The 12300-nt window shown below is 32.5% G+C and overlaps 2 protein-coding genes across 2 annotated transcripts; one reads left to right on the top strand and one right to left on the bottom strand.

Annotated features, from left to right (window-relative positions):
• The first annotated feature begins 1240 nt into the window (after positions 1-1240).
• On the top strand, positions 1241-6891 carry LOC145612622 (putative flavin-containing monooxygenase 1). The gene is made up of 5 exons (XM_081667957.1): positions 1241-1679; positions 2556-2796; positions 5342-5520; positions 5887-6233; positions 6531-6891. The coding sequence occupies exons 1-5, from the start codon at positions 1245-1247 to the stop codon at positions 6871-6873; spliced, it is 1545 nt and encodes a 514-aa protein (XP_081524083.1). The 5' UTR covers positions 1241-1244; the 3' UTR covers positions 6874-6891.
• A 964-nt stretch (positions 6892-7855) lies between these two features.
• Positions 7856-11955, bottom strand: LOC145611547 (peroxiredoxin Q, chloroplastic-like). Its single transcript, XM_081666890.1, has 4 exons — positions 11598-11955; positions 11340-11477; positions 9083-9172; positions 7856-8259 (listed from the first exon to the last, which is right to left on the bottom strand). The coding sequence occupies exons 1-4, from the start codon at positions 11796-11798 to the stop codon at positions 8041-8043; spliced, it is 648 nt and encodes a 215-aa protein (XP_081523016.1). The 5' UTR covers positions 11799-11955; the 3' UTR covers positions 7856-8040.
• Between the last annotated feature and the right edge of the window lie 345 nt (positions 11956-12300).

Below are 12300 nucleotides of genomic sequence, written 5' to 3'. Positions count from 1 at the left end.
AAAACACACCCTTACGAAGCTATGAGTTGAATCACATTAGTGGTACTTTGGGTTGTTGGGGTCACTTGGGGATTCCTTTACCCCTTCCCCGGCCCTCACTTCTAAAGGGATTACCTCACTAATTAAGCCAATCAGGTTGATGTGTGAGACATTTCGGCTTAGTAAGGCCCTTCACCTTACCTACTAAAATATACCAACCAAGTATTAATGATAAAATTGAAAAGTTTAATTGATAGCATACTTACAGAATTTGGCTATCTTATGCTAAGGTTTGATATGAAATAATCTAGATTATTTAATCTAATTTGAATTGAACTAAATAAGGAGTAAAAGGGTAATAATCTTTAAAAATAAAAAGGGTAATAAATACTTTGTTTAGTTCATCTTATGTAAAGACCTTAACACTTAATTCCAATAAAAAAAGAAACAAATTTTATTATTATTATTATTATTATTATTATTATTATTATTATTATTATTATTATTATTATTATTATTATTATATGTCTTTGATTACATCAAAATGAAAAATTTATAAAAATTACATATTTGAAGAAATACACATTAGAATCACCAATAAAGAGTTAGATAATAAAAAATGAGGTGACAAAACATAACCTTACAACTTTACAAGTGTTACAAAAGGAGTGATTTTAGAATCTCTAATAAAAAGTTGAAGTTTAAATATTAGCATACTTACAGAATTACAAGTGTTTTTACGATCTAGCTTCTCATTTGGCCATAAATCTATATATACTTACGTACCTTGATAAATTAGAAATAAATAAATTAAGAGTACGTAATAAGTAAGTTACGGTTAGAATCGAATCAGGGTCGTATATAATTTAGTATCAAGCTAAGTCAAAATATTGCAAGTATTATAAGAATTAAGGAAGCAACGAACTAATTAATAAAAATAAAAATAAAAATAACCGAAAAGAAAAGGAAGTAACGAACGGTCCCCTATCCATGCATGCATTGATCATGATACCCTTAAGACTATGATATGAATCCTCTTTTTTTCCCATTTCTACAAAGATTATTTCAAAGTCATAGAATATTTCACATGACCAATATAATAACGTGCCCCACCCCTTACTCTCTATTTACTATAAATACCTTACAATCACTTCTTCAAAATTCACACATTCACAATTTATAAACCCTTGAAAAAAAAAACACCTTCATCACATTCTAAACACCCTTATAATTACCTAGCTTATACATCCTTCGTTCTCTTCAAAATGGCTCCTATTTCCTCTAAGATAGCCATCATAGGGGCCGGGATTAGTGGCATAGCGGCCGCTAAACAACTAGCCAAGTACGAGCCAATGGTCTTTGAGGCTAGTGACTCGATTGGAGGTGTATGGAAACATGCATCCTTCCGGTCAACAAAACTTCAAACACCGCGATGTGACTATGAATTTTCTGATTTTCCTTGGCCGGATAGGGATAATTCTTCTTTCCCTTCTTATGTTGAGATCATTGACTATTTGCACTCCTATGCTAACCACTTTGATGTCCTTAAGTTTGTTAACTTTCGTTCTAAGGTGGTTGAGCTCCGTTACATCGGTGATGAAAGTCACCGCGAAGGGAAGGGTGAGTACGGGAGGTTGATGACCGGCCACCCGGCGTGGGAGGTTGCCGTTCAAACTAACGATGACTTTGACTCCATTGAGGTATAATTGTATATCCTATATGAAATTGATGCATGCATGTCTTAAGGAGGTATTTATTGCAATTTGCATGTAGGGTACGGTGTTACATAAAAAAAAAAAATTAAAAAAATATCACAATTATGCTACTTCCGTTTCACAATACATACTGTTTTGACTTTTTACAGTATTTATTTATTAATTTTGACACCATTTTTCACTTAACTATAAAAATTTATTACTAAGATGTAAAGTATTGTTGGATTGGTTTTAACGTATATTTTCAAGATGTAGAGTATATATTTTTACTAATGAACATATACAAAAATTATAGGTCAAAGTTGTGATTTGATAAAACAAAACAGTCAAAAACAAACGTGTCATCTATTTTGAAATAAAAGTAGTATCATGATTTGAAAAACTGAAAAAAAAAAAAGGTAATAATCTCTATAATGATGGAAAGAAATTGTGAGTTTTAATTACATACTCAAGCCATATAATAATATGAACATTAATTGTTTTGTATTAATTATAACTTTATAACAAGGATCTTGTTTTACATAACACCAAAATAAGGGGAATTATTGTTACAACATCTCAAATTTTCTCTTTTATTTTGCAAAATTTTAAACTTGGATAGATTTATCGAATTTAAATTATTTTTCTTCAATAATTAATTTTTTTGCACTAAAGGATAACATGTAATATGTTGGTCCCATTTTAGGGATTGATGACTGTATTTTAATTTTATTTTCTTACCGAAATAAAAATGTTCATCCACATGTATATTCTGTCATAAAAAACTCGTATAAATTAATATCTACTCCATATATAAAAGCCATTTATATAAATTGAATATATTCTTAAAATTAATTTGTTCTTCTATACATGTTATTCCAGAGGTACACTTTTGAGTTAGTGGTGGTCTGTATTGGAAAATATGGTGACATACCCAAAATTCCCACTTTTCCACCAAAAAAAGGGCCAGAAATATTCAAAGGAAAGGTGCTACATACTCTTGATTATTGCAAATTAAACAAGGAAGAAGCTTCTTCACTTGTTAAGGGAAAAAGTGTTGCAATTGTTGGTTACAAGAAATCTGGTATAGACCTTGCTGTTGAATGTGCTGAAGCAAACCAAGGTATATTATTATTCTTATTAGTTGACTAGCTACTTATTATTATATTGACTCCTCCTGCCTCTATCTCGATTTCTTTTTTCTTTTAATCATTTTCTATTAAGAATATTATAAATAATACTCGTATACAAAGAACTAATAGATATTACTCCGTACTAAAGTAATTACACATACTATTAGCAAATTCTCATTATTACTTTGGATGAGCAACTAGCTAGTAAATGCATCATTATACATCCATAGTAATAACGTTACAATTTTCCTGAGATAAGGTGATTACTAGTACCGTGTACTTTTTCAATTAAAAAAAAAAAAAATAGTAATAACGGTACAATATACGAAGTATGAAGTACTCGTTTGTCAAAAAAAATAAAGTACTCACATTTTATCTAAATTCTCGTAGCTAGGTAAGTTATTTAACTTAGGAACTTTAAGTTGAAACACATGCAAACGTTGCATGCAACCCATATACCCCAAATTTAATGTTCTCTTACATAAATTTTAGTCTTACACTGCCAAATTAATTCCAATATTTGAGTTGTTTATGACAATTGGCATAATTGACTCAATCTTTATTACGTTTATGTGAGTCATCAACACTATTAGAATCTCGATCAATCAGTCCCTTGACTTAGACTATTACAATTAAATTAGTATGAAAATAATGCATCAAAAAAAAATTAGTACTCGTATGAAATTTATGCATCAAAAAATTAGTACTCGTATAAAATTTCCAACATCCATTAGATTTATACATCAAATTCCAAAAAGAAATTTCTAATAATGTACTCGTATACTATCTGCCAAATTTTTACAAAAATTTTTCAAAAAGAAATTTATAAAATTGTACATTATTATTAGATAGTACATAATTACATATAATGAAACTTAACATCTAATAATTTACATATAACTATCTGCCATAATTTTTCACTCTAGCTCCATCAATTTCATGGCATGTGGCAGATAGTACTCATGCATCATGCCAATTGGCAGTTGCATAAGATTGATTAAATATTTTTATTATTACTATATTACACTAATATTTTATTTCATTTTATAAATCATTGCAAATATTTTACTAGAAAAATAGTGGTCAAGTAACCTGATAAAATCTATTACAAAAGTAACACTTAATTGTGAATTAAGCAAGCAACTAATTAATAATCATAGGAGTACAAAGTTTCTGTCTTTTTTAACGATATATATAGTTGATTAGTTGGTCATATATATACTCTATCAAGCTAAGTGCTCTTAAGAATAGGTCAATTCAATTAGTGATTTGACTTCAATTCCATTCATATCAATACATTCAAAGCTTGACTTTTTTTTAACAATAATATTGTTGCTAATATAATACTAATCAATTGAAATTTTCAACTTTACGACTAATTAGTAATTACAAACAAGAAAAAACATAGAAAATTAAATAAAATATATAAAAAATTTAAAAAAAAAAACCTAAAAAATTACCTAAACAAAGAAAGAAGTACATTTGGGGTCAATTCATATATATATGATGACCATCTATTTGACCTTTCCTCTAGTCAATATTCTCCAATCATGTGAGTGTTGACCTTTGCTTTTTCAAATTTCGGTTGGACTTCCTAATTACTTTTCTTTTGCATGTGTAAGCTACAATAATTATAGCTTTATATAATATGATAAATGTTGTTCATATTGCATGGACCGACAAAATCTAATTACGATCGAGTAATATGCATGAAATTCATATCATATGTTATAAAATATTCGTGTTCATACTAGTTGTATACTTGTATGTATGCAAAAAATAAAATATATAGTGTTCATACTTGATAATTTAAGAGTGATGTTAAGCATATGATACATGATTAATTCATTATAATATATGCTTTTCATACTACCAGAACATTATCTTGATTAGTACTCCTAAACTATGATTTTATATTAATTGTTTGCTTAAACTTCAGTAACTACGATTATATCATAGTTATCATTGATATACCATGCATCTTGTATATACGACAGAATAACATGCTCAATGAAAAAGAATACTGAATGCCAAGTTCATACTATGTGTAATCTAAAGAACTAGTATATGATTAGCTAATAATGCATACCTTTTCCTCTGTAAATAAGTGTAAGTCTTGCATGCAAATACGGAATAGGTTGACCAGTGAAAGGTTGTGATTTTATCGAATTATTGTCTTACCATTTTAACAATGAATTTAAATTAGTGTATATTTCTTAATACACATTACAACATTATATTAGCCACGCACAATGAAATTTTAAGTACTAGATACTCTTTTACATTTAAATTTAATTGTCATATAATTTCATATTAGTGGAAATTCTACCAAATGAGTGGGTTAAAGTTATTAGAGGCGGTATTACTGGTACCATTATACATAACATGACGTCGAATTCTATTTACGTAGTATACCATTTACCTTTGTGACTATCTACTTACAATTATTAAAAATAATAATAATAATAATAATAATAAAATAAAATAAAACGCATTGATTTACACGTAATTTATGCATGTAATGCATGATTGCAGGACCAGATGGGAAAGCATGCACAATGGTGATAAGAACGTTGCATTGGACAGTTCCTCATTACTCAATTTGGGGTTTGCCATTTTACTTGTTTTACTCAACAAGATCTTCCCAATACATCCATGAGAGGCCTGACCAAAACTCTCTTAGGGCTTTAATGTGCCTCCTCTTATCACCTATGGTAAATTTTTTTCCTTACAATATATACTCGAGTTGTTGCTCCAATCCTTACCTAACTTTGACTGTTTATTTAAATTATAATGTACGGAATACTTTGTAACTAAACTTGTGTAAAGTTTTATGAAGCTAAATCTTTCAAAACATCACCGTAATTAATTAGATACGAATTCTTAGCTAACCTAAGGGTTCGTGTATAATTAAGATAAATAAATATATAACAATATAATACGATGATTTATTTTGGAGACTTTTATCTTATTTAATTTATTTACCTCAAAATCAAAATAATTAAGATGAAATTGAGAATAGGTTAATGAAGTGTGCATACTTCTAAGTTCTAACCATGATGCACTATTGCTTGTTTCAGAGACGAGTTGTGTCGAAAATTATAGAGAGTTATTTGTTATGGAAGCTTCCATATGAGAAGCATGGGCTAAAACCAGAGCATCCCTTCCATGAAGATTATGCAAGTTGTCAAATGGCAATTTTGCCTGAAAAGTTCTTCCCTGAGGCTGATGAAGGGAGAATCAAGTTTAAGAAGGCGTCGAAATGGTGGTTTTACGAAAATGGACTCCAATTCGATGATGGTAGCAAGCTTGAGGCAGACGTCGTGATTTGTGCAACTGGTTATGATGGGAAGAAGAAGCTAGAGTCCATACTACCACAACCTTTCACTAGCTTCCTTGATTGTAATGGTGTTATGCCATTGTACAAGTAAGAACAATACCGCCTTTTTTTTTTTTTATAGTATTTTCAAATACTCCGTAATTATTATTTTATCCGCTAAAGTTAAAGGCACATACGTGTTGATTTTTCCAAGGCAATATTCATTGTTGGTATGTTACAAAAGTAGTTTTAGTTGAATATTGCCTTGGAAAAATCATAGCCCGTTTTCAATTTTTTATGCTTATATTTACCTAACATAATTACTAAGATTAAGTCTTTGATCTTCTTCAATATTCCTTGTAAGATTGATGAACTGATTATGGATCCTATTTGACTAAATTGCAGGAGCACCATAAATCCTATGATTCCAAACATGGCTTTTATAGGCTACGTTGAGACGGTATCAAACCTACAAACAGCAGAGCTAAGGTGCAAGTGGCTAGCAAGGCTTGTGGATGACCGATTCAAGCTCCCTAGTGTAGAGAATATGCTAGGGAATATCGAAAAGGAGGTGGAAGTTATGAAGAGGACAACCAGGTTCTACAAAAGGCAATGCATTTCAACCTATATCATTAATCATAATGATGAACTTTGTGAGGAAATGGGATGGAATTCTTGGAGGAAGAATAGCTGGTTGTCTGAAGCATTCAGTCCTTACACCAGTCAAGATTACGACGAAGACAACTAATTGAAGCAAAGAGCAACTAATTATCTGGAACTGCTGTTATGATCATTTTATCATCATTTTATTTCGTTATCACTAGGTGTATTTATGGCTTTAGCTGATATGCAAGCTAGATTTCTAGTGGTGAAGATACAAAATAAACAGATACTAGTCTGAAAATCTGTAGTAAGCTTTTATATTTCTGTTATTTCGTAGGGTATTACAGTAGCATGTAACAATCAGTAGCATGTAATAACATGATAAGCAATATATTATTTTCTGCATTTGAGTTACAGTTTGTATTACTTTCCCTTAATTATATCCTGTCTTTTGGTAATTTTTATTACAACTGCAATAGCAAGACAGACATCCATCTACTTCCCCCCTCCCCACCCCCAAAGGGCCTAACTCGCTAACTCGACTACTCGAGTAGGGCCTTCTCCTTACCTACCTAAAAGAAGGTCTTATAATGAAAATGCACAATTTAAACAAAATATGGTCCCAGAAAGAGCATCTGACAGTATCATCTTGTAGTTTCATGAGGATATGAAAATGTACAGACTTCCTCATCAATTCTAATCACCAGGCCATATTTGAGACTGTGACGAGTGTCAAATGAAGCTCGCCAGCAAGCATGTATGTTCAACAAGGCCTCAAGGATCACCAACAAACCTCACCCAAGGTTAGTTTAAAATAGGCAGTTTGGGAGAGAAACAAAAAGTAAACAAGACAACTTTAAAAGGAGGTGTCAAAAGCTCATACAATCAACATTGTGGCAATGCAAGATAAATTTTCGCCGCGTGACATATTTTAGTCACTCACAACTATAGAAAAGGGCGTATGTTAAAGCAAATGAAAGGAGTAACCTCAAGTCCTCAAGTTTACTGTGAACTCTGAAGCTTATTCATGGTTGACAGATTTAAAAAATCGTAACAAACAAGAAAAAACTAGCAACATATCAATATCCCAGAGTGCTGCTGACAATAGTGAGCACATATCTGCCGAATTTTGATATTCTCAACTTTTATTGCATATAATTGCTGATAGAAATTTTGGAAGTAGTATACAGAATTAATCACAATTACTGCAGAGAAAGATCTAAGACATACATTGGAGAATCAAGGATTCGGGGTTGCTAATTTGAAGGGAGAGGAGAGAAGGATTCACAGAATCTGCTATCAGAGATCTTGCTCAAAGGCTTTGTAGAAACTTGAGGGTCTCGTCAATATGCTTCTCAGGCTGAAATTGATTGTTGTAAACGAGCCGGACAACTCCATTCTTGTCAAGGACATAGGTTTGTCTACCGGGGAGAGCTCCAAAGAGATCTGATGGGACTCCCCACTCTTTTCTCACCTTGTTACCCTCATCACTTAGCAAAGTGAAAGGAAGCTTGTACTTCTGTTTGAATGACTGAATACATACAGGAGTACACGTCAGAAACTTCAAAATTATATAAGAGGATAACAACAAAAAGAGCACCACCAACAAAGCCTTAACCCCAAGATGAGTTGGGGTCGACTAACATGAATTGTCATAATGAATCGTGCGATATTTATATAAGGGGATAAATTTGGTGTATATTTGTTGTGCAGTGGACAGTGGCCATCTGATATCCATTGAGAAGAACTGCAAGGTTTTTCTTCTTAATGCCTCACAGATTTAGGAATGCTACAAGTTTTGCATAACCTAAGTCAAACAAGAATGTCAACTAATAGTTGAGTGGAAATCCTTAAGGCATGAAACAAAGCCTTACAAAGTACTTCGTATGTCTTATAACCAAGAATAAGCTATACTACAGGTTATAAACACAACATTTAAAATTTACATAGTTTTTTCTTCTCTAGTTTTGATAGCCACAAAGTACGGGGATACAATTTCAGAGACAGGAATTGAAAAACACTACCATCCAACTTCTTTATCACTGGTAATTGCCTAGCACTCCATGTAAAGCCTCACCCAACCCCACCTTCCTATTACTTGGCTAGTCCTTCATCCGTGTACATGTACAAAAGGTGCAAGAATAAATTTTTTTTTCGGGAGGGAGGGGAGATTAAAGAGGAAAGAAAACTAGACTTATCATGAAGTGTATGGATTTTGGTCATTGATAACAAAGTAATGCATGTATTGAGGGACTATAGTTCTCCTGTGCCAAAATAATCTGACAGTCGTCCAATTAAATTTAATTTTTTGCTGAATAAGTATGGACTGTGCTGCACTAGAATTCTGTATTTACCTTGTGAGACGATGAATCATCACCGCTGATACCAATAACCTCTGCCCCTGCTTTCTTAAACTTTTCATATGAGTCTCTAAAAGCACAAGCCTGTGGAGAAAATGCAAAAAGGTCAAGAGATAGCACTAAGAGAAACAAAGAAAATACATAGTTTCAGACAAAAATTCAGATAACATTTTAACCATTGGTCATAAAAACGGTTTATCAGTAGAATAGTAGATTCAGTGCAATGAAAAATCGATTAAAAGGACAATCTCATATACGTGAAAAAGCAAATCCCGCAAATTAGATTCTTAAAAGTGCACTGACATTCTAAATTGATTCTAATTCAAGTGCAATTGACTACTAAAATGCTTATTACTCCGTATAAAAAAGACAAGCAGAACTGCAGAAGCCCCTAGCCAACTGCACGTCTGCACAGCATAGATATAGGATATTAATCTATCTCAAAGAAAGCAAACTGCAATGGGAGCTTTACATGAGGGGCTACAAGAATAGCCTTGGAAACAGAAAACAGTTGACCAGTGTAAATCTCGGTCCTCAACAATAATGCATGTATTTGATATTGAGTTGGTATCACTACCACCCCTATTAAGCCAAATCAGTCCATGAAACCTAGTATATTACTTGACAGCTTAGATATTTTATCTATTGACTTTTAACTAAAAAAAGTATCCAGGTTTCCAGAGATCTAGAACACTTAACCAATTTTGAAAGTACTTTGGCTAGAGGGATGAGACCAAACATTACACATTATGGCTGCTCTGCGTATCATTCATCATCTTAGCAACTATACTTAAAAGAAAAGAGATAATTTTTCTTGGCATATAGTAAGCCTCATTGAATTACTGCAATTAAGCAGAAAAACTAGATTGATGGAATAGCTATTGCGGAGATAATAGATATAGGCAGCAATCATGCTACTTGGACTAAGACAATGACTTAAAGATATAAATTAGGCTGTTGTCCAGGGACTCTCCCTTTCACCTATTGGCAAGAATTATACATAAACCAAAATAACTTCCCTCGACTTAAATTTTGGTTCTGCTTTGTAGGTTCACTTATACAATTTTTCTGCATTTCCTGGAATTTTTATAAGGGGAGGGAAGAGGGGTGACCTTTTGTTGCTGTCAACATCATACTAGAAGTACCATCAGTTAGAAATCAAATTATTGGGGAGAAGTACTGGCCTTGGCATATTCGGGTTTGGCTCCTCTATATTACTTCCTTATTCAATAGTCGGCCCACTCTGATGTAATTCCAGGAAGATAACATTTTTCAATGCTTCCTTAGGATGTTCAAGATAATTTGCATATCCTAGTATATATGATGTGACCTAACTAATCCATTAACCTATTCATCTAAATTGTTGACCCCCCCTGAAATTGTTAATCACCCTAGTCCACAACTCTACATATAGCATACCTTTAAATTTTCCTTTGCCTCATCTTCCAAAATTACTTCATTTGGAAGTTTGTTATCATCTTTCCATAACTACTACACAATACTATAGACCACGTTTGGCTGACCAATTTTCTAACACTATCTACATGCAAAATGAAAATTCGCACCCTTGACTTTCATAATATATCATAGAACATGACTTTTTAAACCCGAGAATGATCAAATCAACAGTTGATATATAACTGCTCATTTCAACTCATCTCGAAGCTATTGAATAAAAGTATGCACCAACATCTCACATGGCAACATAATACACAAAATTTCCAGTAAATAAAGGATTAATATTAGAAAGCATCAACAACCAAGTAAATTTTGGCCCCAAATATTCTCAAATAGTGAATGTACCTAAAGACTTAATATTGCTTCAATCTTCAATTACCTAAACAAGATCACTATTTGCAATATCTAATCCCTATTATATTGGTTCTTGAAGGGTTTATAAGGTTATTTAAGTAGTTCTTTCACCATGCCATTTGCCATCTCCTAAGAAAAAATAGCATAACAATCAAAATTTATTGTAGAACCAAATTTAAATTCTACATATAAGGAACAAAAGCATAACTAATAACTATGGCACATAGCAAAGCCAAAATTAATAAGTGGATATCAGGATATGTATAATTAGTACTTGTACCTATGTTACTCAGACTTGGGTACATGGCCAAATGTCCGACTCAGCTATTTTGTATACCATAACCCAAGTAATAGGGGTGAAATGAAGAGTCGGAGTAACATAAATTTGACCAGCAGTTAAAAATATGCAAATAAGAGACATAGAAATAAAGGTAAGGACCTGTTTGGTGCAACCAGGGGTTTCATCAGCAGGGTAAAAGTAGACAACAACAGGCTTTCCTTTAAATTTAGTCAAGCTCACATTCCTTCCATCTTGATCTTTCAAAGTAAATGCAGGTGCCTGACTACCTTCAGAAACCTGCATTTTCAACCAAAATTCAATAACTTTTATAAGCAAATTCAAAAACCCAGATAGAAAATTCACTCAAAAATCAGAAAATCCCACAAAAAATTAAATAATTCCAGCAAAATGTAGCACCTTGGCATTAACAATGGAAAATTTGGAAGAACGAGAAGAAAAGGGGGAAGAGAAAGAAGAAGGGTGTGATAATTTGAGGCCACAAAATTGGGATTGAGTTGAATTGGAGATGATGCAGAGGTTTTTAAAAGAATAGGTTTTGGGGGTTTGGGATGGAAGAGTAAAAGGAAGGGAATGTTTGGGAAGAGAAAGGGAAGCCATTGTTAAAGAAAGAAAGTTTAAAAATGTTAGAAGTTTGTTGTGTTAATACAAGTAGTAGTAGATGATTATGGTGTAGTGGAAGAAGAAGAAGAAGAAAGATAAGGAGGAAGAGGTGAAAAGGGTGAGAGGTTTGTGGCTTTTCAAGTGGATTTCGTTTGTGTTGTGGATAAATGGTGGCCAGTCAAGTATAAGTCCAGTGTTTGTCCCTCAATTCACAAGCATTAAGCAATAATAGATCTATCTTCAACTCTTTGAGTGACCGAGCCGATGTCGATTGACAACCAATTTGACTCGATTATCTATGGTTCGAACTCAAACCTCCACTCGATCTGACATTAATTATAAATTGATTTAAACTGAGTTGAAAAGAATCCACACTTGAATAAATTAGGGTGCGCGCACTATAGCTAGCCATGTCTGGAGAGCTCTTTCAGTTTAATCTTGTGTCACAACTTTAGCTGTTGGTACTTGGTAGCATTAATAAATGTTCACATACTTCCTC

Source organism: Chenopodium album, chromosome 24 (genome assembly GCF_948465745.1).
Source record: "Chenopodium album chromosome 24, dcCheAlbu1.1, whole genome shotgun sequence".
Lineage (NCBI taxonomy): Eukaryota > Viridiplantae > Streptophyta > Magnoliopsida > Caryophyllales > Amaranthaceae > Chenopodium > Chenopodium album.
Note: the sequence above shows the minus strand (reverse complement) of the source record. Positions and strands in the feature narration are given on the sequence as shown.

Excerpts from the sequence above, each read along its gene's own strand:
- LOC145612622 (XM_081667957.1), top strand. The coding sequence starts at position 1,245 with ATGGCTCCTATTTCCTCTAAGATAGCCATCATAGGGGCCGGGATTAGT. Across the intron at positions 1,680-2,555 it reads ATGACTTTGACTCCATTGAG|AGGTACACTTTTGAGTTAGT; the intron begins GTATAATTGTAT and ends ATGTTATTCCAG. Across the intron at positions 6,234-6,530 it reads GGTGTTATGCCATTGTACAA|GAGCACCATAAATCCTATGA; the intron begins GTAAGAACAATA and ends ACTAAATTGCAG.
- LOC145611547 (XM_081666890.1), bottom strand. The coding sequence starts at position 11,798 with ATGGCTTCCCTTTCTCTTCCCAAACATTCCCTTCCTTTTACTCTTCCA. Across the intron at positions 9,173-11,339 it reads CCCCTGGTTGCACCAAACAG|GCTTGTGCTTTTAGAGACTC; the intron begins GTCCTTACCTTT and ends TTTTCTCCACAG. Across the intron at positions 8,260-9,082 it reads ATGATTCATCGTCTCACAAG|TCATTCAAACAGAAGTACAA; the intron begins GTAAATACAGAA and ends GTATGTATTCAG.